Source organism: Lonchura striata, chromosome 2 (genome assembly GCF_050655825.1).
Source record: "Lonchura striata isolate lonStrDom1 chromosome 2, ASM5065582v1, whole genome shotgun sequence".
Classification (NCBI taxonomy): Eukaryota; Metazoa; Chordata; class Aves; order Passeriformes; family Estrildidae; genus Lonchura; species Lonchura striata.
The window spans coordinates 45215756-45242750 of record NC_140704.1 but is presented as its reverse complement, the minus strand read 5'-3'; the positions used below and the strand labels follow the sequence as shown (position 1 = coordinate 45242750).

Here is a 26995-nt window from a genome sequence, read left to right as displayed (position 1 = left end):
GCACAGACACACTCAGTGCTTCTTGGGAAGGAAAGGAAAAAAAAGTAGAAGAGGAAGAATAACTGGACCGTTTGTGAATTTACTGATGGAGCTCTGCATTGTAATATTCTATATAACATTTACTGTTCTTGTTTTGATAGTGGAACTTTACACACTGTATTTTAGAAAAATTAGGAATATAAAATGTATTTTAGAAACATTTTTATAATTGAGAGAACAGCGACAAGTTAATTGTAATTTCAATTCGGCTATTAAGATTGTTTCTCTGAAGTAGGGGTTTGGGAATTTTTTAAAGGTACAATTTTAGAAAATGTTTAGCTACCTAATAGCTAAAAGTTGCAAAGCTGATATGAACCAAATTTCTATAAGCAATGTGACTAGATGCAAAAGTATCCTAACCACTTTGCAGCGAAACAGAGATTAAAATTACAACAACCCATGCAGAAGTAAAGCATCCAAAAATCAACAAGAGTTAATCATTAGGTACTAAAGGCCAATATATAATTTATATATATATATATATATATATAAGTTGTATGTTTTAAACCTGTTTTTAAAAGGTCTAGTTCCAGTTGTCCTCGTCAGGTCAAAAAGAAAAGCGGTCCACAGTTCAGGGGCCAGAAGCAGAGACATGGACTGCACACCCTTCCTGCTCCTGCAAAATCCAGGCTCCAAAAGCCCCATCCCTGCAGACCTCGGGGGGTGGGATGGCACACAAAGAGCCTCTGAAAGGTATCTGGGACCATGCAATACATCAAGGGCATTTGACTGATTCTACTGTTGTTATCAAGTACCCAATAGAATTGCTTATAGCGAATTTGGCAATAATGCCCTATAGAAACAGCACTTTGAACTTATATAGTACCTTTGATCCAGGGATCTAAAAGGAGGGGTTTGTCAGTATTACTATTCCCGTTTTACAGAGGGTGAAACCGAGGCAGAGCAGATTTTCTCAAGGTTGTAGAAGAAGGCAGCTGAGAAAGGAAGGTGGATAAAGAAATTAACTCTTCCCTCCACACCCTTTTCTCTTTTTTTATTGCTTGACAATCTTCAATAATACTTTCTCTGGCTCTTATCTTAAATTGGGATAAAAATTCTGGTGTCAAGAACAAGGTCCTTCTGCTCATAGCTGCACCAAATAACTCCCCAGGAAGATGATGAACACTCACGGTCCACTGGCCTGATCTGGCAGAATTTTCTTTGCCAGCTCTTGCCAACAGTCACCCTCATTCTTGCCCTTCTTTTGACCAGTATTGTCAGAACGGGCAACTGTCCCAAGAGAAAACAGGAAAGCTGCATTTCTCAATTCTCCAACTTCAGGGTTGTCCAAGTAGCATTTCTTTTCCTTACTAGTGGGCACTAAAGGTTGCCCATAGCAGAGGGAGGCTGGTGGGTGAATGATTGCTATGCCTTGCAGTGGCAGGGGTAATGGGAGGAAAATAGGATTTTTTTTATCACCACTGCCTTTCCAATGCCATAGGAGTAGTGACAGCTAACCCACCCTTGGAACACTTCTCCGGCACTTGCCTCACTGGATTGTGGCCCCCTTGTCACCCATGCCAGTTCCACCTTGTCTCTTGTATGCAGCAAGCCTTACATTATCCTGCCAACAAACCTCCAGCCCAGGATAAATACCCTGTTTTAAAAAGCTCCAAATTCAAAAGAAAGCAGCTTATGTGAAAATCAAGCAGCACTGTGAAAGAGGTTCCCTTAGAGTAACTCTACATCTGACTGAATAAATCAATGGGGGAAAAAAACCAAATCTTTAATTGCAACTTTCTAACTAGAAACTTAAGAGCCTGTTTAAAACTGGATTATCAGTGGAAAAAAACAGGCATAAAGGTAGTCCCCATGTGAACCGCGCATCTCCCTGCTGCAAAAACTGCACAAACTGGGGGCTGGTGGGGGACGAGACTGGAAGAAGGAAAACAAGAATTCAATCTCCCACATCAGCCCGTGCCAAAGCAAATTTATTCTGCGGGGGGAACAAAATAATATACATCTTTCGCTCTGGCAATGGATGTTTCCCATAACCACGTTGTATATACGGTCCTTGTTTCATGTGGAGAGAGGTGTGAATGTATTTTTCCCTCCTGGTATGTTAAACACAGACTTTGCCATTGCAAGACGATGCACGCAAAAAGTCTGTAAAACATTCTGCTGTGCAAGCCCGAGCACGCCGAGAAGAGGCCGCCGCGGACGTGCCTTCACACGCCGCGAAAAAACCTTGTGCAATTCGTATTTTCCTGTTTTTTACGAATCGCTAAAGGAGCGAGGGGGTGGCTGGGAGGAGGAGGTGTGTGTGTGTGGAGGGGGGTGAAGAAGGGAAGTTCGCTTCTCCCTTAAAAAAAAAAAAAAAAAAAAATTGCATAACGAGATACTTTCTTTGGCAACTGCTTCCTGACAAATATTTACAAGGGCAGAGCGGGAGCGCGTTTCCGCCGCCTTGCCGGGCCGAGCCGCGGGCCGGGCTCGGCGGCCGCCCCGTCCCAGCCGGGGCCGACTTCCCGCGGCAGCCCGAGATCCCCCGGACGTGGCGGCGCGGGCGTCTGGGAAGACGGAGTTTCGCTACAGTTGGTGCCGTGCACTTAAAAAAAAAAAAAAAAAAAAAGAAAAAAAGAAAAAAAAAAATTAAAACCCCAGGCAACGAAACTCCAGATTAAACGGGGGGTTTGGAAAGGAGTAGGAGAGAGGGAGTGACACGCGCCTTTTGCCCCCCACCCCCACCGCTCCCCTTCCCAAAGCAGGACCCCGGGTTGATCCCCGCAGTCGTATCCCCTCCCCCGCCGCCTCCACACCCCTCAGGGCAGCAGCAACTTCGTTCCCAAGCCGGGAACTAGGATCCTTCTTTCCCACCTCCGGAATAAGGTGTCTCCGCCGCGCTCCCCCTGCCCCGGCCAGCCCTGCCCAGCCCTGCCCAGCGCCGCCTGGCCCGGCCTTCCCCCATCCCGGCCGCTTCCCCGCTCCCTGTCTCCCTCCGCCCTGGGAGCCGGGCACTATTTCTCCTCCTCCCTCTGCCTGCCCTGAGCGCCGGGCGCCTATGGAATGCCGCGCGCGGGGCCCGGCCGCGGCGGCAGGATACACAGCCGGGCCCGCCGCTCGCTATAAGAACCTCCTTGTGCGCGACGCCATTTTAAGCCTCTCGCTCGGTTCGGCGCTGGGAGCAGCGGCGGCGGCGGCGCTCGGGGGACACGAACACCGCCGCCCCGTACGGTCGCCACCCGGAGCCAGCGGCGGGGGCACCGCCGTGAGCGAGGAGGAGGCGGGGGACGAGGAAGGAAAGACGGACCGGACCAGGATCGCCCGGGCAGCAGCAGCCGCCGCCGCCGGAGCCTGGAGGGACCCTGAGCTCTCCCTTCCTCCGACGTTAGTGCCGCTTTCTCCGGCGGGAACTCGGGCAAACCCGGGCCGGGCACCCCCGCGGCCGTCAGGGGGTCCAGGGAGTGCCCAGCGGGAAGGACGGGGCTGGGGGAGGGGGGAGCGGGGGTGGGAGAGAGGTGGGGGGGCAGCAAAGGAAGAGAGAGAGGGCTCTTGTTTTTGGGAGGTCCGGACAGCTGCGTGGCTGCAGGAGCGGCAGCTGCGGCTCCCGAGGAGTCTCTTGGGAAGCTCGTCCTGGGGCGAGGGGGTGGGTGGCTGCTCCGGGCTGCGGGAGAAGGCGAGCCCATGCGCCCGCCTCTGCTCTCGGCTGCAGCAGCGTCCGGAGTACTTTAATGGCCCTTTTTTATTATTATTTTAGAGGTTCTTCCCCCTCCCTTTTTAGGGGACTACTAACTCGCTGTTGGGTATCAGATCCCCTTTGGCGATAGGAGGGGGAAGAGAGCAGGGTACGGGTTTATTTGTACGGAATATAATTAATCACGGTCACTGCAGTCAGCGGGAGATAACTAATCTGTTGCCTTGTGGGGTTTCGCTTTTAGTGGCGTTGCATATTTGCCGGAGAGGCTGTGCTGCTGCTTCTGGGTGTCACCGAAATGAAGCTTTCCCGGAGCTGGGAGCAATCAAATTAAGTTTTTTAACACCCACCTTACCAGGGTATTGCAGGGAACGACCTGGGCTGCGGGCGGTGTTGGGGCTCCCACGCTGCGAGGGGAAGCGCCCGCTGCTTCCCGTGGCCGGCTGGGGGACCACGGCGGCTCCAGCTTCCCGAAGTACCGCGCTCCCGAGCTGTGGAGATCAACTCGCGGTTACTCCCAGAATTGTCTAGGGCGCTTCTTTCTCTAGGAACAGGGTCTCCTGGGGTGTTGTGGTTTGTTGTTGGTTTAGTTTGTTTTTTGGTGTTTGTTCTTTTTTTTTTTTTAACAAAGCTTAGTTCGTCTCTTTTGTGCATGATTAGCTGCTCCTAGAGCAGCAAGTTTTCTTAAATGTAGCAAAACCTTACATTTTTCCCTAGTTAAAACTCGATGTAGGATGTTGGGTCGTTTCTTTTTGTGTCTCTTTCCAAAAACCTCTGAAAATTATCCTAACTGGAAAGAAAGGACAGACTCTGTGAAGGTACCACGAGCAACTTACTTGTGACTTTAGGAATAGCAGTGTTGATCTTTGTAATCAGCTACTTCTTGATCTCTTTCTCATGGAGCAGCCATTGTTCTGACACTCTGTATATTCCAGACATCTGTGGTCCTCCCATCCCCCAAAGTATGCAAGTGGTGAATGGAAAGAGGCTGGGCTGGTATGCTGAGGTCGACGGACGGAAATCAAGGAGGGGTTTTAGTAAAACAGGATCTTTATGTACTGAGACTACAGTAAAGCAAAGACGAGAAAATTAGTTGCAAGAGTGTCAGGGTTTTCTTGATCTAAGTTCGGACACACCAGTCAGCAACTTCCTAGTTATGATTTTGATTCTAAATGAGAAAAAGATACTGCTGCGAGGCTCCAAGAAAAAAGTCTAAGCGGCAAAACTTAGTGGTGTGTATTGGCCCAAGTTATAATGTGAATTTCAATACCTAACAGTCCAGGAACCTAATGTTGATCTTGCACTTTTGATAAAAAGGTGCTGACAGCTGCAGGTATGTGACTGCTGTGTCGTTGTCTAATGGCTGGTACTGTTGCAAATGAGGCTGCTTAGGTATTCAGGCAAGAGTTTGAGGCTCTCTAAATTCAACTGTTCAGTTCAAAATTATACTGAATGTCTCATTGTTCTGAGGCTGTTCTAAATAAATGTCATATTTGTTTGTCTGTTAGTTCAGATATTTTCTATTTAGGTGTAAACTGATATCCAGGGGAATGTTTGGTCTGTATGGCTGATAATTTCCACAAAGTCTAGGAGACAAGTACAAACACCATGTTGGAAAGGACAATGCCATGCACGATAGCTTCCAGGAGCAAGGATTTAATGCAAAGTAAAGCTTGATTGGAAAAATCAGTTCTTCAAATGCTGTGTTACAGCCTTATCAAACCAAGCTTCGTTTTTCTTGCCTAAGCTATAAATAGAATGGGCTCTTTGCATGGTGTATGTCTACTCTGGACACCAGCATTTTGCTCTGACTGTGATGTGTCAGTAAGTAGCTTACCAAACCTTGGCTGTGAAACCTGGTTGCCCTTCAGACGAAATTATTTTTTTCTGAAACATCTGTCCATCTGTAGTGACTCTACATCTGGATTAGCATCCTGAAATACCATGTTCTGAAGAGTTCTGAGTTTTTGGGGATGTTAAGGCAAGAGGTTAATACTAGTGGTGTTCTGATTTTGCAGTGTTTTCAGGAGTGGAAAGGGAAGTGGAAAGAATAGAGCAGGAAATATGGCTGCTGGAGGCTTCTGTCTCAGAAATTGAAGTCTGAGTGTGCTGTCTGAAACTCTTGGATAAGGATGTTTCTGTAGAGTATTGTCTAGTAGGCAGACTGGTGTGCAAATACATCGGTAATCAAAATCACTTACCTTAATTCAAAGTTAAACTGGTAATGCTGGGGTTGTGGTGATCATGCAGTTGCCTGCAGCAAAACTTGTTCTGTGACTGTGGTAGCCTGCATACCATGGCAGGAAAATCAGGACTGACCTTACCTATCTTGAACATCTTACTTGACAAAGCCTGGTAAAACCTGTGAGAAACTGCAGGCAGCTGTGTCTTGCTTCTGTGTCCTCAGAACATGCACCTGCAAATTCTGAGCCCAGTGCTTTGCTGGCTGACTGGGTGGGAACCCAGAAATGGTAAACTCCTTGGCAGTAAGTATTGTGTGTAATTCTTCTTGTTTCTTTATATAAAATTATTTTCCTGAAAGGGCAATATTTCTGATTTTCCAGTTAAGCACCAATTGAATTGGCTAGACTTGCCAACATAAGGCAGCCTTACAGTGTTTAGTTTTTAATATTTGTTTCTGGCACTTCATTCCAAGGTAAAGCTTGCTGTTGTCTGTGATCAAGCTTTAGCCCAGGAGGGTAATGTGTTAAACTATGTAGCCTGTGCTGCCTGTCATGAGAAGAAAGGAGCCAGAAAAGTTGTTTCAGTTTTTAGGGGATTGTGCTTTTCTCTTTTCACTGGCAGGTAACTTAAAGTGCAAGGGAGAGAACTAACATAAGTCTTATTCTGGCATTTCTGTCTGTGTGGAACACAAAGTAGATGAGGTGAACAGGTGAAACGTACTTGCAGCTCAGCCTGACCTCCTGAGTCTGTTTACTCTGATGTGAAAGCAAATTCGTCCTGTGCTTTCGTTGCCTTGGGAAGTATGGGTGCGCATGTTGCTTTACAGCAGAACTTTTTGTTCATGTTCCAAGTTGACTTTAGGAAGCAATGTACATTGGCTGGATTGGTATTGCAGAAGTGAAGTGCTTGCTCTGTTACTTAATACTAAATTGACTCTGGAGCCTTGTTTGAGGACTGACGTAGAAGGGTGAGTTAATCTCATTCTGTGTTGCTGCATTTAAAAAAACAGTATGAGGTAGCTGGATTTTGCTGGAATTGGCAAATGCAGCCTGTGCACTGTATGTGTATTTGCTGGAACCAGCATTTCTGGGCTGACTTACTGCACTAAATAGACTTATATAAATTGGACAAGTTTGCCAACTCTGCAGCAACTGTAGCAAGTAGTTCTGTATTGTCCTGGCAACAATTCAGGTGCCCTCCAGTGGCCAGAAATCTTAACATCCTAAAGGTGCTGTTAAATGCAGCTCCCTTATCAGTTTGCCTTGATTAAGAGTGAGTTGAAGAAATGTCTTTTGGTGTCAGACTTCATTAGCATGTTTGTTATTTAAACAGTCCTTTTTGGAGTGTTGGTGTGCCTTATTGTAAATATGGAGTTATTCTGACAGACAAGCAAAGACAGCCACTTTCAGATTCATAAGTACTTTGTCAGTGTAATTATGACTAATCACTCTGTTTTTTTAAACTGTAGAGATTAATGTTTAACATCTAAATTCAGGGATGACTATGTGGTTTCAGTCTTAAGAAGAAACTGGATTATGGGTAGATACTTCCTTGTTTGGAAGAGAGATGGTTTGCTAAGTTGTTCCTGTGTTGGTGTGGAAGTGAGTGTTTCAAGTTATGCACAAACAAGCCAGCAGGGTATTTCTGTAACTGTTCCTGTTGTTAGTGATGCACATGATTGTGTTAAATGACTGCAGAACCATTGTCCTTTTGATACACAAAATCATGTGGGCAAGGAAACTTGAGGGCTGGCAGTGGTTTTGTCCCTGAACTTTTTGAGTGTTAAATGTGGTATAATATTTGTCTGAATGATCATATGTTGCCTCTAAATGATTGCAATGGCAACTTTTTTTTTTGTATGTGATTAGGTAAGACTAAAGAATGAATTTTGATCCTGTCTACTGCCAGCTCTCCACTACAGTCATCTTACTCAGTGATAAGTATGCGTACATGGACCAAAAGCTGTAAACCACTGCATATTTACTACTTGAGTCCTGCTGGCAGACTAAACCTTGGATAGAATCACTGGCTCGTCCCTAACCAAGGAAGATGGGAGTATGCATAATGTACATATCTGTATCTTGCAAATAAAAGGTGGGAGCTCTCTAGGTTTTGATAATAAAACTCCTCTCAATGTTTTGACCAGCCATGAGGATACTCAAACTTAGTGAATGCTGCACAAAGCCCTAGTGGGGAGTGTGTGCCAGTGACCCAAAGATCCCAAATCCATTGCTGAACAGAAATGATTGGTAACTGCTTTGACTGTTACTAATCACTTCTGGTAAAAACCAAAAACTGTTTGTTTGTGGTGCTGGTACATAGTTGGTCAAAATAATTAAGACCGAGGAATTGGGTTGATAATCTTGTTATGACTTAATGCAAGTTCGTAAACTTGAAACTGTCATATCAGTCCTCTAATATTGAGCTACAAACTGCTGTCAGGGGATTGATATGTACATTGTGTGAGGAAGATATTACTTTTGTTCTCAAGTTGAATGTGTAACACCAGAGTTTTATTTGAAGCAGTTTTCACATCATAACATCTGACATTATGATCAGCTCCCATCTTGGACAGTCAGGAAGATACTTAGGTGCTTGTGGTCTATTTTGCCAACTAATAAAATTTTTGGTAGTGCTGTGGTATACTTGCTGATGCAAAGCTCTCTTAAATTGTTACTTTCAAACATGACCTGATGATTTGTCAACTTGAGCACAGCTGCTGCTTACACCTCATAAAAGCAACCAGAAGTTTCTAAAAAGGACAAATACATAGGACAGAGTGTTTGCAGACCCTGTTAGAAGCTGCCGGTATAGTTGCCTGTGATTTTGAATGTAAAGGATTGGATTGATAGACCCAATCCTCTTGTAACTCCTGAATGTTCTCTACATAAAGAGTGAAATAACTGTGCTGTGGATCCAAACAATTTCTGAAGTGACAAGATCCAGTGCTGTGAAATTTCAGCTCCTGCAGTATGATTTTAATGAAGAGTATGTGACTGTGTGAAGCGGTGATTTCTTTACATTGCATAGGATGCCTAGCCATGTGCCTCTGGCCAGCATCAAGCAAAATTATGTAGGGTACTGCTGATAAGAAATTATGGTGGTAGGTAGCTTATATCAAGTCCATTTAGACATATCAGTGTGTCCCATCAGTCTGTAATTCTGCCAGAGTGTCTCTACAATGTCTGTCCTACAGAGTGAAGATCTGTGCATCTCCTTTCTTTCAAAAGGAAAACATTTATATAATATTGCCAGCTTCATTTTTGGAGAGGCTTCCTAGCAGGTTCTACAGTTTGAGTTCATCTTCTGGAATGATAGTGCAGATCTGTGCCAGGATGAGCTTTCATTTCTTTTTAAATAATTTTCCTGTTGTGCTTGTTCTGAATTCTCTTCCAGGTTCTCATTTTGTACTTTAGTTATCTGAGGTATTTGTTGGCTGATAGTGGCTCTCAGACCACTGATAGCTCTTGCTCTATTGAGAATTCTAATGGGTTGTTTTTAAAAGGGTACTTAAGCCTTAGTGCCCGTGAAGACCCTGATGAATTGCACAAGCTGTTAGTGCCTTCATGCTGTGTTAGTTGCTCAGAGCACAGCACGGACAGGACTGCAGCTGGAAGAGATCCCTCTGCCCTCAAATCTCTGACCTCTATGTCTGATACCTTTTGTTACCTGAACTGTCAGTCCCTGTCTGCAAAGTTGCTCTTCAGCAATTGGTTAAAACTACCCACCTTCTGGGTGGCTTTGTCTACTTCAGGTGAGCAAAACAAAATGTGGCTCTTGCTATACTTACATTACGGTCTCAGGTGCACTTGAAATGTCGTAGTTGCTGAACATTGCAAGCTAGGTAGGAGGTATGATTCTTTACTTGCCTGCTTTCTCCTTTAGGAGGAAGGGAAAGGTAAAACGTGTGTGTCCTGTCATATCAGAACGCTCTGTAGTGCTCCAGAGGTGAAATCTGGCAGACTGGAACGTTACGGCTCTTGTAAAGTTCTCGTGGTCACTTTCCCTACTCAGTCACATTTGCTTATGTCTATTGACTCCAAAACAAGCCTTGAGTTTTTTGGAACTTGTAACCTAAGTCTTTCCTTCACTAGACATTTTTTGAGGAATGTGTTCACTTTTTAAATACAGCTAACCCAGTGTTTGTCTAGTCAAAGCTACCAGACTGCCTGCATTTCAGTTGTAATCAATTTGGAGAACTCTAGCAAGAAGGAAATATTTACATGTTTGCTTTAGCAATGGGTATGTGAATAGAAACTCTGTACTCTTGGTCTTAGATTGCAGATATAATGTGTTGCCTCTCTATTTTCAGTTGTTTTGTGTGTGGCATGAAGTGAACTCTGATTAAAAAAAAAAAAAAAAACAACAAACCCTTACAAAAGCTAGTGTAGGGAGGGTTTTTTTTGCCTTTGTTACAGAAAGGCATTTTTAGATAATTTCTAAGGCAGAAGACAAAGGCTGAGAAGCCAGGACAGTTGATGTAATAGCAATCTGGGATGCCTGAAGGAAAAGGAAAATAATGAATTGGAAATGAAGCAGCAAAGAAGAGTGGCTGAAATAGAGGGGGCTTGCAGTGAGCATTGGCAGATCTGCACCCCTCTCCCACTCTAAATCTGTGGATTGTCTGAGCTAGTTTGTTGCCTTTTCCAGCATGTCTTAAGGATGCTGAAGGCTTAGAAATTTGAACCTTTTAATTGATGTCAGTAAAGCAAATATTCAGGTTTCTTAATTTCCTCAAGTTTGCTAGGAAAAACAAACCTTAGACTTTCAGTCTTAATAATGAGAGAATTTAAAGACTATTTTAATACTATTGCATGTTCTGGGTTCAGAATCTAATTTCTTATGATATGATTAGCTAAATCTAAGACTGTATTGCTGTTTGCAGGAATCTTCCAACTTTCTGCAGGGATCAGTAGAATGTGTTGTCTGAAGTATTCCTGCTTGGATAAATTTGAGCTGGATGGATTACACAGGGATACCAAGTTTATCACTGGAAAGAGGAGAAATACTTCACTAAGCAAGAATAGCTTAGTGGTTGGAGGCAATGATGCTAACTAACAAATATTGCTTGGAGGAATGACCAGAGCAGTTTTGCCACAAGGTATAGTTAATAAATGTTTGTTCAGTAGCAGTCTAGGATCAGTAAGATAGATTTCAGTGTGGGCACATGCCGTGGCATTCAGGTCAAGATTACTGGTAGCTCTTAGCTTTCAGTGGAACTTCTGAAATAGTTCAAGTTGCTAGATCTTGGCACAACACTTAAATATAGTAATACTGCTTCATCTCTTGCCATGGCACTTCTTCTGAAGTAGTAGTGAAGGGTATAGATGAATGTTTCTACCATGTAACAAAAAAAAAGTAGACAAGTTTTAAAGCTGTAAAAGCCTATAGGTTTTTTCCCTGTTAGAGGAAAAAGACTGTGTAGTTTGACTTGTTCCCTTTTGATATTTCTTCCACTAGGTTAAGGTGTCTTGCCATAAGCCACTTGAAGATATCTTTACATAGCATTAAAAGTTACCCCATTAAAAGCAGAAGATAGCTTGACATTAATATAAAATACATGAAGTTTTATACTCCTGTTCCTAGTACTGATAATAAGGTAAACCTTAATTTTTCTGTCTCTAAAAATATTGAAGTGGTGCATTGCTTTGTTTAATGTGATAATTTACAGCCCATAACCCTTATTCAAGACCCACTTTGCACTGAGTTTCATAGTAACTTTTGTCCATTCAAGTCCTTAAAGCACTGGTGTGCAAAAGTTAGTATTGGTGGGTGACTAATTTCCCAATAGTCAAGCCCTTCTAATACTTGCATATAACTAACTTCAAAATAATCTACACTCACTCTATGTGGCTGTTTTCTTTTAGAGGGGACAAGGTGGCTGAGGACTACAACTGCTACCTCTGGAAACAGAATATGGGAATGCTCTTCAGTATTTGTTTACTGGATATGGAAATACATTCCAGGGAAAGTGTTGTTTGTAAGCATCTCTGGTATCTTTGTACAAGAAAAATAAATATTTTAAAAGTGCAATCTTCAGAGTGAAATTCCAGCACATTCTGTACCTATTTTCAAATAAAGTCTTCTGTTCTTTTTTTCCAAAAATTGTAAACCCCAGCTGTCATTCCTACCACATGCTTCTAACATTCCTTAAAACGTGTAACACCAAAACTGTCCTTCCAGGAATGCGTGCCAATCTTACAGAATGATCTGGTACATGAAGGGCCTCCAAAATTACCTACAAAGGTACTTTTACCAGAGCTCAATACAGCCAGATAAAAGATCTCAGTTTTCTTTAGAACCCGTGGATGGATATGGGAGGAGAGAACTTTATCTGCATTTGGATAAGGAATATTTAGAAGTTTACAACAGTTTGGATCATGCCTTCATAAGATGAAGATCAGTAGAAGTAGGTCTGTCTGTTGCAGGAGTGTTTGTATCTGTGGCTTAGGTTAGTCCAAAAATTGCTTAGAGACAGTTCAGCCACTCCTGCCTAAAGTGAGTGCCTTTACACCATGAAAGCTTTTTTCCTGATGTTTCCACTGTCAGTATTGTCCCGCTTGGATAATTCCTTCTCTCCCACATTTTTTCTAGAAAACAAGCTAAGAACTTCCAGGGGAAGATAAAGGTTTGTTTTGTTTTGATTTGCTTTTTAATTCCTTAATTGGATGTAGTTTTCAAATTCCCAACTTGAAAACTAGGGTTAATTAGGGAGCTTCTGCTACATTAAGAACTGAAATACAAGGACTTGGGTCATAGAAATGTGTGCTCTCTGTTACCAGCTGTGGAACTACTGTTGCCTGTATATTTTGGCTATGGATTTTTGTAAAGCAGATACACAGGTAACATCATTGGCAAGCAGTTGAAACCAGTTATAAAATCAGACCCAAAGAATACTTTCAGTAACACCTTGGGAATTGTTGCAATGACTTCGGAGCACTTGGCGAAAAACTGGTTTTCAGTAGAGATACTTCTCTTCCTTTGTCTGTAGAGGATACACATTTTTAATTGCTGTGACTGTCAGAAGATGAAGATACACTTGTTCTGTGTAAGCAAATGTATCATTCAGAACTGGTGGATAGTTTAAAGGTGCAGTTGCTTTGCCTGTCCCAGGTAAGACAGAGACAAAAAACAGGATAACATGGTCAGGAGGTGTGTTTGTGTGCAGCAGTTCATGGTGTTAGGATGGATCAGTGTGGATTTCTCATGCAAGTTTTAGTAACATACTGCTCTCAAACAAAGGATTTATGGCAGACTTGCAGACTTTGACTTGCTGTAGAAAAGTGGGAGGGGTGGGAAGGGAACTGCTTATCAAATCGGTCAGGTGAAATTTGAATCAGGCTTAAAGAGAATTGTTCAGATTCCAGAACTGCTGTAAGCTTGTTGACTTTCCTGGCAAATGGCTAACTATTCTCCAGAATCAGAAATTAATATCTAATAAAAACACATGATCAGAAATAATACCTAATAATTCTTTCATTCCTTTTGAAAATCAAGAAAATTGAATTGTCTTCTGTACTAGTTTGAAATTATTAGCTCATGTGCCTTCTAAGCTTGCAGATACCATGTAATACAGCCTAGTGCAACGTCTTGAATTGATCTTCACATGAGTTTTTTAACACATAGTCTAAAAAACCCTAACCTTCATTTAAACCTAAAACTGATAATGCTTGCTAAGCAAGTGGATAGTCTTATGGGGAGGAAGAGCTTTCTGAGAAGAGTTGAGTCCCATAACACCCGGCAGTACATTTTTGTGAACTGTATAAAGTAATATGTATCAGAATTTCCACTTTTGAGTGCCTGCTAGCCTTCAAAAATTGTGAAGCTTGCAGGTATGCTGAAGTTTGTTTGTGAAGTATACTGAGGCCTTCTCTCTCTTCTTGATGTTTGAGATGTGTTTGGGTGACCTTGTACTGATTCATTTTGTCAAGAAAATGAGCAGCACAAGTGTTTGTAGTGAGCCTGGTGGTATTGCTCCCTTTGTAAATGTGTTGGTTAACCTTGAGTGGCAGGAAGACAAAGTCAGCAGCTTGCCTGGACTCAGTTTACCTCTTTGTAAAATTAGAAAACAATACAAAGGAAAAGATGAGAGAATGTTTAAGTGCAGAAAACCTAAAACCAAACCCTGGCTACTTTAGTTTGGCAGTTTGAACTTCTAGGACTAAACCCAATTCCCTATCTAAATAATAATTAAAAAAAAAGCTACCAGGAATTGCTGGGGGGCTACAGGGGTATGAAACACAGATCAGAATGTTAGAACTTGAAGATGCAACTAGCAGTCTGATCAAGACTGAGTGTTCCAAAGACTGAATGTCACTGGGAATGCATTTCTGAACATTTTGTATTCTCCATTGCTATTTTGTAGATGTTCTTCAGTGTTGTTTTGGAACAGTGCTGCTGTTCACTGGCTGCTCTGGTCTGTTGGATTTTACCTAATGGTAGAGCTGCTCTTCTGATCTCTTTAGGCTGCTGAAATTGAAACAGCAATTTCAGAGTGCAGGTGCTATAGGCCAGTTGCCTTCATTGATGCAGAATTCAACAGTGGAGAAAATCATAAATGTTCTTCCCAAGCCCCTTATTGCATATGAAAATCTCAGGTAGTAGTAAAGGTCTCAAAGCATAGTCAGTGCTCTTAACGTAGTGGTAGATGAAACAGTCAACTTCAAAACCAGTTTGGTGATCTTTTTTTATCATAGACCTGATGGGAGGGGAGAAGATGGGAAAGTTTATGGTAAAAATAAATCTATTTTGTGCTAAACATACTGAAAATTTCTCATAGCAGCTAGAACGTGCCAAATTTTTTTATTGGAATTGTCACATCTGACTTAGAGTGAGGACTGCAGGAAGCAAAGATACAAATTTTACTGTTACTGCTATTCCCTTTGTGTTTGGAAGGTGTTAATGGAACTCACAAAATAATGCAGAAGTCCTGCAAAGAGCTATCAAGCTTTTGTACAGGCACTTTCTCAACTTAGCTACTCATTAGAATTTTTTAATCAACGGTGAGCTGACAGTGAGACTTAAGTTTTTCTTTCCCCTTGCCACTACTACTATCAAACTCCTGACAGCATGTTGGAAGAATCCCTGGGTAAGGGCCTGGAAAGAGTCTCTGTAGTTTCAGCACATCTTCCATGCCCATTGTCAAGAGCAGACTGAGTTGGCCCATCTCTTCCAGGCTGTAGAAAAGGACCAGTTTAGAGTTTCCAGCTGCATAGCAGGAAGCCTATTGTATGTTGTGTAATGTCTTCTATCAGCTTAATGCTGTTTATCTGCTGCAGATGCAGATCTGCTGCCTGTTTTATAAGAGCCAGTGAAGAATTGCTGCCAAAAGTTGTGGGAGTGCAGTCAGGACAAGCAGCACTGGCATTTGTACAGCCAAGCAAGAAGATTGCTCAGGAGCTGCTGGAATATCTTGCAGCTGGCTCAGAGTCAGTGAAATATAAGTTTGTCCTACCTGTCCAGTGAGACTTTTAAAACTGTAGGCCTGCCCTCTTTTTAATTATGATTTTCAAAAAGGTGCTTCTGAAGGAAACTGTTAAACTGGGAAACCTGTCTTTACACAAATCCAGTGTCAGGTGGACTTTGTTCTCCTGATGCAGCACTACAGACCTGTCCTTTCAGGGATTAGTGTACTGCCTTTACTTCATTGTGCAGGAATGTTTGGATCGGCACAGCTCTAACACCTAACAGCACAGAGAAAGCTGATTGCTGCAAGAGATGGTTTTGCTCCCTGCACAACCTACCACTACAAATGCCTCTGCTTGGCTGGCTCCCAGAATAGGCTGTCACCAGCTCTGTGTCTGTGCTGGAAACAGTGTGGGACTGTGGGGGGAAGGGGAGCAGATGAAATGAAAGTGACCTGTTATGGGGCTGTAGCCTTGAATTTCTCTTTCTAGGTTAGTGAAGAGACAGGTACGGCTTTATGGTACAAATAGTTTTAAACTGCTGGGTGATACGGAATGGAGGTTCATAGTAAAAATCTATATAGGGCATTTGATCGTGTTTCAGCCTCCTTGCCCCCAGTTATCTTGGTTTTCTGTGCAAACAATAAAAGTGAGTTTGGGGACTCAATCTGTGTTCAACTGAAGGACAGATTTTTTTTTTTTTTTTAATAAGGCTGGTTCAATTTTTAGTTTTAACTTCAAGAAGGAGTTTTTCATAGGAAGAAGCCTTTATTCTTATGGCACAGGGAAGGAATAAAGGAGGAGGTGTAGTTATAACTCTTTAGGTAGTCTTTGTGCAGAATGGTTGTTTCAACTTTCCCCATGAGAATTCATGTTGTAGCCCTGTATCAGATAGTTTTTTCTAGTATCTTCTAATTAGTTTATCTTTGAGGGAAATGAGGAAGTGTGACATTTAGCCATTGTCTTTGTGGCATTTCCAAACCGTGGAATTTAATATCTGGACTTGATCTTATGGAAAGATAGAGAAGCGAAAAATAGTTCTATCATGGTCAGTCTTCAATTCCTGTTCTCTTGCAGCTCGTAAGAGAATATCTTACATATAACCCGACAGAAGAATTCTGGGTGATACATTGTGTACTTTTGCATGTCTGTCCATGGGGGGTTTGCTAATTACCATTTGAGTATACTCACTGTTGTAATGAAATGTGCCAAGTCTTAGTTTGCAATTCCAGTGTTCTACTGGGAAATCCTGTCTTACTAGCTGTGATTAGTGTTTAATAAGTTCTAATCTTGCTATTTTTTAGGATCTCTGAAAGAGTGCAAGAAGGAGTTCTGGGAGCATAACAAGGAACATGGCAACTCAAGGTACATAATGCATTACAATTTATGTTACTAGAATCTAGAAGACTCCTTATCTCTCTCTTCTTAACTTTTCAATGTCACTTAGGTTTACATTGGTTCAACATAAAGCCTCAGTTTAAAGTTGCTGCTCGCTAGCAGTGCTGGGTTGAGGAAGTTGTTTATAACAGCTTATTTTAATGTAAAATCTCTGTCACCTCTTGCAGGATTAATACATGGTGGAGTAATTGAACTAAACTTAATTGTTCACCAATGATATCTTACAGCTGACTTGATGGAGCTGGATATGGCAATGGAGCCAGACAGAAAAGCAGCAGTCAGTCATTGGCAGCAGCAATCATATCTGGACTCTGGTATCCATTCTGGTGCCACAACAACTGCTCCCTCTTTGAGTGGCAAGGGAAATCCTGAAGAAGAAGATGTGGACACAACACAAGTGCTGTATGAGTGGGAACAGGGATTCTCTCAGTCCTTCACCCAGGAGCAAGTTGCAGGTAAGGCCTTTTCTGTTATTGGTTTGCTTGGACAAGCAGTTTAATAATACAGAAACCTAACTACTCAATTACTGCCAAACTGGATGATGAGCTTTTTATCCCTAGTTTGAGATTATCATGACTATTCTTCTTTTCAGATATTGATGGCCAGTATGCAATGACTAGAGCTCAGAGGGTGCGTGCAGCTATGTTCCCTGAAACCCTGGATGAAGGAATGCAGATCCCATCCACGCAGTTTGATGCAGCTCATCCAACTAACGTGCAGCGCCTGGCAGAGCCATCCCAGATGTTAAAACACGCTGTTGTTAATTTGATAAACTACCAAGATGATGCTGAACTTGCAACTCGTGCAATCCCAGAACTGACCAAACTCTTGAATGATGAGGACCAGGTAAGTATTTTCTTTGCCTGCTTTTGAGGCACCTTCAATAACCTTAAAATTAAAAGCTTTGTTCAAACACTTGTGTTAGGTGGTGGTGAACAAGGCTGCAGTTATGGTTCATCAGCTGTCCAAAAAGGAAGCGTCTCGCCACGCCATTATGAGATCTCCTCAGATGGTGTCTGCCATCGTACGTACCATGCAAAACACAAACGACGTGGAGACAGCCCGGTGTACTGCAGGGACACTACACAACCTCTCACATCACCGTGAAGGCTTGTTGGCAATCTTCAAATCAGGAGGCATCCCTGCTTTGGTTAAAATGCTGGGGTATGTGCACTACTGAGGCAGTACTTGTGTTTTGCAGTTGGGTCTGCTAGGAGCAGGTACTCATGAGGATTTTCCCTTCTTTAGGTCCCCAGTGGATTCTGTGCTGTTCTATGCCATCACAACTCTTCACAATCTCCTGTTACATCAGGAAGGAGCCAAGATGGCTGTCCGTCTCGCTGGTGGGCTGCAGAAGATGGTTGCCTTGCTCAACAAGACAAACGTCAAATTCTTGGCCATCACAACAGACTGCCTTCAGATTTTAGCATACGGCAATCAAGAAAGTAAGGTAGGTGCCTCTGGTGCTGAAGAAGTTAAAGTGAGCAAGCTTGTGATTAATGGCCTGACAGTTCTTGTGTACTGACCTCCTGACTTTGAATCTTCAGCCACATGCCACTGACTTTTGCCAGTCATTCCTGACCTTGCAAAAGGGTAGGGATACAGGAATTATCTTGCGGAAATGCTGCTGTGCTTATAATGACACTATAAAACTCACAGTCCACATAAGCAGATGTGACTGTTTTTTTAGGGAACTATAACCATGAGGAGTGTAAGTCAGCAACGTTTACTACCTGCTGATGTGTAGGAGGTGACAGACAAATATTATTTTTGCTGTCTTTCAGCTGATTATTCTGGCAAGTGGCGGACCCCAGGCGTTAGTAAACATAATGAGGACCTATACTTACGAGAAACTATTGTGGACCACAAGTAGGGTGCTGAAGGTGTTGTCAGTCTGCTCCAGCAACAAACCTGCTATTGTTGAGGCTGGTAAGTACATTGTCCTCATTCTAACTTAAAAATCTACACAGTGCTTATGGATCAGTTCCACCAAGAACAGAAACCACCAGCATCAAAAAATTAACTTGGGTTGGTCCTTAAGTCCAAAACCAGGTTTGGAAGCCTTTAGTATACAGAAGTATGAAAGGGTGGCTGTTTTTAGTAAGTCCACTGTGTTGTTAACTGGGTGGCGTTAGTGGCTGAGTGTCAGGATGCATCCCTGAGAATATGCATGCATTTAAAAGGCCCAATGTCACACAGGGAATTTAAGAGGGTTGTTGTTTTCCTATGTGAAGAAGGGCTAGGGCCCCAGCCGTATTGTGATATTGACAAGAAGGATCCAAAAGCTTGTGAGATTTTGCACTTAGAAGTCAAGGAAGAGAAGGACTTGACTGCTCACAGGGGAGCATCAGAGTATGGTATCAAATCTGAGTAATGGTGTCAAATCTGTACCATCTTCCAGGTGGCATGCAAGCTTTGGGGCTCCACCTCACAGATCCAAGCCAGCGTCTTGTTCAGAACTGTCTCTGGACTCTGAGAAATCTTTCAGATGCTGCAACGAAGCAGGTAAAGGGCTTGTCTGAAGGATCAAGAGCAAAAGTCAACATAATGAAAAAGAAGACTTAACTTTCCCTTCCCTCTTTTTCTGCAGGAGGGCATGGAAGGCCTTCTGGGAACTCTAGTTCAGCTTTTAGGATCAGATGACATTAATGTTGTGACTTGTGCCGCTGGCATCCTTTCTAACCTTACCTGCAACAATTACAAGAACAAGATGATGGTGTGCCAGGTCGGTGGCATCGAGGCTCTGGTGCGCACAGTCCTCCGGGCTGGAGACAGGGAAGACATCACGGAACCTGCGATTTGTGCGCTCCGTCACCTCACCAGCAGACACCAAGAAGCAGAGATGGCTCAAAATGCAGTTCGTCTCCATTACGGACTTCCAGTGGTGGTAAAGCTGTTGCATCCACCCTCACACTGGCCTTTGATCAAGGTAAGTAATGGTTAAAAACTGGCAGAGCTGAAACTGAAAACTGTTGCTCTTCAAAATGTAACTTTAAAAGTGAAAAATTCTTTGTTTCTGTGGTGTTGGGGTACATTTTGTCTGCTGGAGAAGTTGCTTCAGTTGAGTTCTTAGAGATTTAAACATTTGAGATGAACTGGTTAAAAAAGAAGTCGATAACAGCAAGCACACCTGTCCTGCTCTTTTATTCCCCACTTGTTCCTTACCTGCAGGCTACTGTTGGCTTGATCCGCAACCTGGCTCTGTGTCCTGCAAACCACGCCCCGCTGCGTGAACAAGGTGCTATTCCAAGGCTAGTGCAGTTGCTGGTTAGAGCACACCAGGATACCCAGCGACGCACTTCCATGGGCGGGACACAACAGCAGTTCGTGGTGAGTGTCCTCCCTGACACTGCATCTCTCAAAGTTCTCTCCAACTCCTTGTTCATCAGTGCACCTCAGCCCTGTAGTGCTCGGGCTAAAGAACTGTTGTCTTACTTGCTCTACTTCACGTTATTATCTCTGTGCTGATAGCTCTGTTTCGGGAGATCTGATACTTTCCTTAAATCAGGATGCCAAAATAAACCTCAGTTCTTATTTTAATAACATCTTAAGCATTTAATTCTGAGTGTTAGAGCTCACAGAAATTCTGGTACTGCCTGCTCTGGCAAGGCAAGTAATTGTCAGGTAAGAAACCAGAAGTCCCTCCTCCTCAGAAGAAGAATGGGTTTAGGAATGCTGTCACAGCTTATTGCATATTTGCAAGGGTGCTTAGACCTGTAAAAGTACTGAGGAGTTGTGCAGCCTCCATACTACTTGTTATCTCTTTTTGTTCCAGGTCAGTGTGACAAGATCAGTCTCAACTGGATTATTTTTATCCATTAAACACATTAACAAAGGGGAGGTTGCTTAGCACAACAAATGGAAGCAGCATCTACTAGTACAGGAGTGTAGTTAATTCATGCAGAGGCATGAAGGGACTCTTTGCTACTGGTAACTGCTGTTTCTAGCTTAGTAACTCCAGGCTAATCCAGGTTGTAGAAAAAGAGATGGTGTTATCAGAGAGGATGTTCATTATAAATGCACTAAGGCATTCTACTGGGATGCTCCACTACTGAATTTGGGTGGGTACACTGGGTTGACTCATAGCAGGGATGTTAAGTTTCAAGGCCAGCAATTAGGGGGAGTGAGTGTAGGGGATTAGTCTGGATGATTAGTTGGAACTGCTGATTTGACAGTCACTTAAGAAGAGAGTATACAATACCTCAAATTCAAAAATGCCTTTTCTCTCCCTAACCAGGAGGGTGTGCGTATGGAAGAAATTGTCGAGGGCTGCACTGGAGCCCTGCACATTCTTGCACGTGATGTTCATAATCGAATCGTAATCAGGGGTCTAAATACCATTCCACTATTTGTGCAGGTAAGTGTGAGCTCAAGACAGCACTAATATACATATCAGGAAAAGAAATAAAACAGCTCTTAGACTGCCTGGATAGACCTGCTAAGTCAGAGTGTACTGAAGAGCTCATTTCAAGTGGAAAAGTTAAAAGAGCCCTTGTGTTTTGGTTGCAGTTGTTGTACTCTCCCATCGAGAATATCCAGAGAGTAGCTGCTGGTGTACTTTGTGAACTGGCTCAAGACAAGGAGGCAGCTGAAGCAATTGAAGCCGAAGGTGCAACTGCTCCTTTAACAGAACTGCTTCATTCTAGGAATGAGGGTGTTGGTAAGTGAACTTAAGGCTGGTTTCATACTTGTGTTAGAAGAGTTAATAGAAGTCTTGACCTCTACTAAAATCACTCTTCCTTTCGGCAGCAACCTACGCAGCTGCAGTGCTGTTCAGAATGTCTGAGGACAAACCACAGGACTATAAGAAGCGACTTTCGGTTGAGTTGACAAGCTCCCTATTCCGGACTGAGCCAATGGCTTGGAACGAGGTGAGTTCTGTGATCGGTGTGAAGAGTTCTCTTCCCTCCTTCCATCAGTGATACAGGCCCAGCTTTACGCAGCTTTTTGGTGGCTGTACCTTCTTTACTCTCTCTCTCTCTCTCTCTCTCTCTGTGTTCATGTGCAGTGAACCTGTGGTAAGCAGCCTTCAAGCTGCTTTTTCCCTGGCAGACAGGAAGAGTCTGTTCACTGCTGCTGCTGCTGAAGTGTGTTATGTTCACTGTGCTTGCTAGTGTCCAAAGCTGTATACAAGAACTTTGTACTTTTCTGTGTTGCTTGTTAAAACCTAATGAACTCTGGATGCAAAAATAGAAACATGAGTGGTGTGAGGGAAGCATAAATATAAAACATATCCTGTGAGGCTTCTATCAAGCCAACAATGCAGGATTAGTAATCTTGGACTGGGAATGCAACTCCTTCAAGTCTTCAGCTCAAGTCCTGAGAACTGAGATTTCAGACTTGATTATGTTTGCAGGCTCATTAACACGCATGGCTTTTTTTATCATTTTTAATGGACTACACAGTAAATTGAGACTGAAGTCAATCTGTGTGCATGGGATACAGGGAAGGCTTCACTCATTCTTTGTCTTCCCACAAATTCTTAAGGAGCCTAACTTGTCTTGTCTTGAATGTATCTACTACACTGGGGGCAGTAGCCTTTAATTTGTACTATTTCAGTGCTTACTTTTCTGTTTTCCTAAAATGTCTTATCTACCACAAGATTGCATGGTGAGGGAGCTAAAACTATGTCTTTGAGACTGGATTTAGGCAGATGCTCTGCAGGCAGGCAATTACTTCTGTAATTGAACGTATGGGAGAGGTTCCTTCAGAACTCTTAAAAGCTCTGTTGCAGGATCTGGACAGGTCCTCACTACTTGAGGAGTTTTCCTAGACCTACACCATCTTTTTCACTCCCAGGTAGAACCCTCCTTCCAGTGATCTGTGGATTCCTAAATCTGGCTATTATATGTTGGATGCAGATACTTAGCTAAAAAGGCATTTCATGTTGACAGCAGTGCTCACTGCAGAGGAATTGTTCAAAGGGATTTGGGGCAAGCTTCACAACTTTTTAAACTCAAAATTACTGGTGCTGAACGAAAGACTCAATGTTAAAACTGTTTTGTAATTTTTTGTGTACACATAGACGGCGGATCTCGGACTGGATATTGGTGCCCAGGGAGAGCCTCTTGGATACCGCCCAGATGGTACGTATCTTCTGTTCCCCTAGACTAAACTTCCAATTGGATGAAGTCAAGTCATAGATTTTAAAGGAGAACTGCAAATGAGTGAAGAGTGAATTTACTCTTCAGCAAGGTATTGCAAACTGACAGGCAGATGGGGAACTGCCAGTTCAAATAACCCGTTTCTGTAACACCACTGGCAGCACTGAAATGGGAGCTGTATGAACATGCAAAACCAGTGTCTCTTGTCTGAGTCCTGTGGGAACACCTCCTGCTGAGCTGTTGTTTCCAGAAATCTTTTCCATTCCTTAAAAATGGACTTGACAATTCCAATAGTGCAGTTTTTCTTTAAAACAACAAAGCTGGTATTGAATGTGTTAGTCTGTGAGTGTCTACAGATTTGAACACAAGCCTATCCCTAAGGATTCTGAGCTATTTTTGACTAGTGTTTCAGAAGCAAGTCTACAGTCTTGGAGCCTGGTTTTGCTGCAATATTGTTGAATTTTAGTACTGTTGATTGTGCAGACTAATGGCTTGGCTGGAATCTGCTCATGCTTCTGACTGCAGTGTGCTTTGTCTGCAGAATCCTACTGGAAGGCTTTTCCGAACAATGGAATAGCTGTTAAGGGCAGGCACCAGATTGTGTTGAACTTGGCTGAACTAGAAAACAATTAGATGGCTACACGATCTCCTCACACACTGATACTTGCAGCTTCTGATGCATCTAACATCTGTTAACATTATGCTTTTTTTCCCTCTGCCACCTTTAACTTTCTTAGATCCTAGCTACCGTTCTTTCCACTCTGGCGGATACGGTCAGGATGCCTTGGGTATGGACCCTATGATGGAACATGAAATGGGTGGCCACCACCCTGGTGCTGACTACCCAGTTGATGGTCTGCCAGATCTTGGCCATGCCCAGGACCTTATGGATGGGCTGCCTCCAGGTGACAGTAATCAGTTGGCCTGGTTCGATACTGACCTGTAAATCATCCTTTAGGTAAGAAGCTCCAACCTTGAATTTAAAAACAAAACAAAAAGAGGAAAAACAGCTGACTGGACTGAGGACTTGGTTGGCAGGGAGGGATTGGCTCGACTGAGTCCCAGTGTGCCACAATAATGAATAAATGCTCTGGGAACACACAGTGAGCACACTCCAAACTGACTTCTGCCGTGAAGTGTGGAAGTAATTAACTGTAATGTCTTGTGCACCGGCTTCATGCAGTCTTGATGTGTTGCAACAGCCCTTCACAACTCAGGAGCACTGACACCTGTGTTTTTTCTCTTTGCAGCTGCATCATCTGAGTGAACTTGCATTGATTGGCCTGTAGAGTTGCTGAGAGGGCTCGAGGGGTGGGCTAGTATCTCAGAAAGTGCCTGACACACTAACCAAGCTGAGTTTCCTATGGGAACAATTGAAGTAAACTTTTTGTTCTGGTCCTTTTTGGTCGAGGAGTAATAATACAAATGGATTTTGGGAGTGATTCAAGAAACGAAGAATGCACAAGAATGAGTTGCAAGATGGAATTTATCAAACCCTAGCCTTGCTTGTTAAAAATTTATTATTTTTTTTAAATCTCTGTAATGGTACTGACCTTGCTTGCTTTGGAAGTAGCCTTTCTTTTTGCAGTAATTGTTGTTAGTTTTTTTTTAAGTCTCTCGTAGTATTAAGTTATAGTGAATATGCTACAGCAGTTTCTAATTTTTAAGGATTGAGTAAAGGTGTAGAACACTAATTCATAATCGCTCTAACTGTATTCTGAATAAAGTGTAACATTGTGTAGCCTTTTTGTATAAAAAACTAGACAAATAGAAATGGTCCAATTAGTTTCCTTTTTAATATGCTTAAAATAAGCAGGTGGATCTATTTCATGTTTTTGATCAAAAACTTTATCTGGGATATGTCTGGGTAGGGGCCAGTAAAAACTGTTTATTTGGAACCTTGTATTGGACAGTTTACCAGTTGCCTTTTATCCCAAAGTTATTGTAGCCTGCTGTGATACAGATGCTTCATGAGAAAAATGCAGTTATAAAATGGTTCAGAATTAAAGTAAACTTTTAATTCATTCTGTGTCAGATTATTTCAGATCACAAAATGTGTTTGTGTGTTAAGAAATAGTCCTGGACTTGCACAACCACTTTAGTGGGGGGAGCCAAGAATAAGTTACCTCTTTGATCCCACTCTGGCATAGTTACCCTTCATAGCCTGGAGGTTTCCTGCTGCAGTCCTCTGAGGCACCAGTCTGCCCCTGCTTTGCCTTGGCAGGGTCCTTAGTATGGGGCAGGTCTGGCCAGATGTGAGGCAATTCCACTTTGTGCCAGGCCTGCCAGCCCCACATCTCTGGGATTCACAAAGGGTGAGCAGCCTCAGGTGCCCTCAGCACTAAGGGATAGTAAAAGATCCTTTGCCCACAAGCTCTCAGCTGGTTCAAAGCCCTTCTCAGGTGCCCTCAGTGTTCAGCTGCTGTGCAAGATGAGACCTGTGTGTAACTGGCTTCCCTTGAGGCAGCACCTGTGTGACTGCAAGGGGACAAAGTGGTTCTGAGACTGCCGGCTCAGCTGCAGATTGCACATGTGCACTGTGCAGCTGTCGCCAGCTCTGTGGGAGCAGCACTCCCAGCACATCCACTGCAGGCAGCAGTTTGCCAGCAGGAGATCAGAGCAGGCTTTGCTGCAGAGGCTCCTGGCTCAAGATGCTGAGAGCTGAAGGAGCCACACCAGCCTGCTTCCCCTTCTGCTGCAGAGGGAGAGGGCTTGCACAAGGAATTCAGCCTTGCTCCTCTCAGCCACTTGGCCACTCGACTCTTACTGTAAAACACTACACCAAATAACAGCCAGCACTCAACTCTTCCCTCTTTCTAGTAACTCCAGCTGTTAAGCTGTGAAAGATAGTGGTACTTGAAATAATGTAAGAAAACAATTCCTTTAAGACACAAAGTGAAATCCATTTACCTGGGGCTGTTTGCTTGCATCCACACACTCTGGATAATGGGACTGTCAAGAGAGCAGGGATGTAGCAGCAGCTGTCACAGGCACCTGCCCTTGGTGGGTGCACTGACAGACTGACAGACATCAGCCACAGCACATGTGGAGAAGAATTTAACTCTTCAGACACTGTAGGATCTGCATACTCTAGAGGACCTTTTCTAGGGTACCAACTTTTACTGGGGGTTTGACAAACTGCCAGGGTCATCATCACACCCACCTGTTCTCAAAGAACTGCAGCCAGGAGCATTGGCAGCTGAGACCAACACTCCACCCGTGTAGTTTAAGCTGTGCAGTGCTAGGCAAAAGAGGGGCACATAAAAGGCTGCTGTGTAAAAACCTGGGTAACATCTATCATCCTTACATGCCACACACACAGGCTCTGTGTGATCACAGTGGTTGGTACTGGTTGCTTGAGATGAACATATTGTCTGTCTTGATAAAAAGGTATTTTCTAGTGCCAGTCACAAACATGAGATGACCCTTTAAGATGAACAGCCAAGGCAGTCACCTGGGCCAGAAGACAAATGAGAATTTCTAACAGCAGCTTGAAATAGTAAAACACTTTATATTGTGAAGTAACTAATATTTATTTAATTTACACTTTCAAACTATCAAGTACTTGAGCTACATTGTGTAATGCCAGCACGGCAAAGTAGTAACCAAGAATTCATCCTTACAGGGGTTTAAAAAACAAACCAACCCCCTCCCTGCCCCTGAGCCAGCTTCCCTCTCTTCCTGAGCCAGCCCAAATTCTGCATGTGCTGTAGCTCAGATTGCTAAACGCTCAGCTCTTCTGAAGGTGTTCCTGCTGGACCGAGGTGCTGAGCAGGGTACACAACCTGCACATGTCAGAAGGCTGGTCAAAAATTGTTCACTTGGGAGTCTTGATATTTTCATGTCCCACCGCTTTCAGAATTTCAAATGCCAAGGAAGTAACAGCAATGTCAACGCGAGAGCTAGGAATTAAAAACAGTAAAATTGATTAGACGTTCTCAGGAGAAAAATGTTTTCTTCAAATTCCACATCTGCCTTTATGCTAGAAAATTCTGAGTAGCCATTAACTGCATTCTCTACCTGCTTTTCTGTTAAGCAGTAACGTAACCAGTGATTCTGCCCTGTACCAAATATTGAGTAGAAATGAATCTCAGCTCAAACTCCCAGTAACTGCTACCTCACTCAACCTTCCTCTGTAAAAAAAAGCAGATAGAATTTATCACACACCCCGTGACTCCTCACATGCACACTTCCAGCTTGGCAGAAAGATGTATTTTCACACACACAGCCCT

At 43.2% G+C, this 26995-nt stretch overlaps 2 protein-coding genes across 11 annotated transcripts in view; one reads left to right on the top strand and one right to left on the bottom strand.

Moving 5' to 3' along the window:
• Positions 1–1952: 1952 nt before the first annotated feature.
• The window catches only part of ULK4 (unc-51 like kinase 4), a 233721-nt gene continuing 208678 nt past the window's right edge, over positions 1953–26995 (bottom strand). For 8 of the 9 annotated variants that reach the window (XR_014953277.1, XR_014953282.1, XR_014953281.1 and 5 more), the window contains exons 37-38: positions 2857–26665; positions 1953–2587 (exon numbers count right to left, since the gene is read on the bottom strand). Coding sequence is in view for 1 of the 9 variants with exons in the window: in XM_031503902.3 (XP_031359762.3) it covers positions 26581–26665 (85 nt within the window). In the remaining 8 variants the exon portion in view is untranslated. Of the gene's footprint in view, positions 26666–26995 lie in introns of all 9 variants that reach the window. The other variant, XM_031503902.3, reaches the window with a different exon arrangement.
• On the top strand, positions 3136–24787 carry CTNNB1 (catenin beta 1). Of its 2 annotated transcripts, XM_021540462.4 has the most exons (16): positions 3136–3366; positions 16566–16626; positions 16887–17114; positions 17252–17505; positions 17585–17823; positions 17908–18109; positions 18444–18588; positions 19061–19164; positions 19250–19588; positions 19831–19989; positions 20897–21016; positions 21169–21319; positions 21409–21530; positions 22685–22745; positions 23501–23721; positions 24014–24787. In XM_021540462.4, the coding sequence occupies exons 2-15, from the start codon at positions 16614–16616 to the stop codon at positions 23707–23709; spliced, it is 2346 nt and encodes a 781-aa protein (XP_021396137.1). In that variant the 5' UTR covers positions 3136–3366; positions 16566–16613; the 3' UTR covers positions 23710–23721; positions 24014–24787. The 2 variants fall into 2 exon arrangements, with proteins under 2 accessions (XP_021396137.1, XP_085429430.1); XM_085573304.1 differs by lacking the exon at positions 23501–23721.

Coding starts and splice junctions, on each gene's coding strand:
- CTNNB1 (XM_021540462.4), top strand. Junction 17,506..17,584: donor TCTTGAATGATGAGGACCAG/GTAAGTATTTTC, acceptor CACTTGTGTTAG/GTGGTGGTGAACAAGGCTGC. Junction 21,320..21,408: donor TTCTAGGAATGAGGGTGTTG/GTAAGTGAACTT, acceptor TCCTTTCGGCAG/CAACCTACGCAGCTGCAGTG.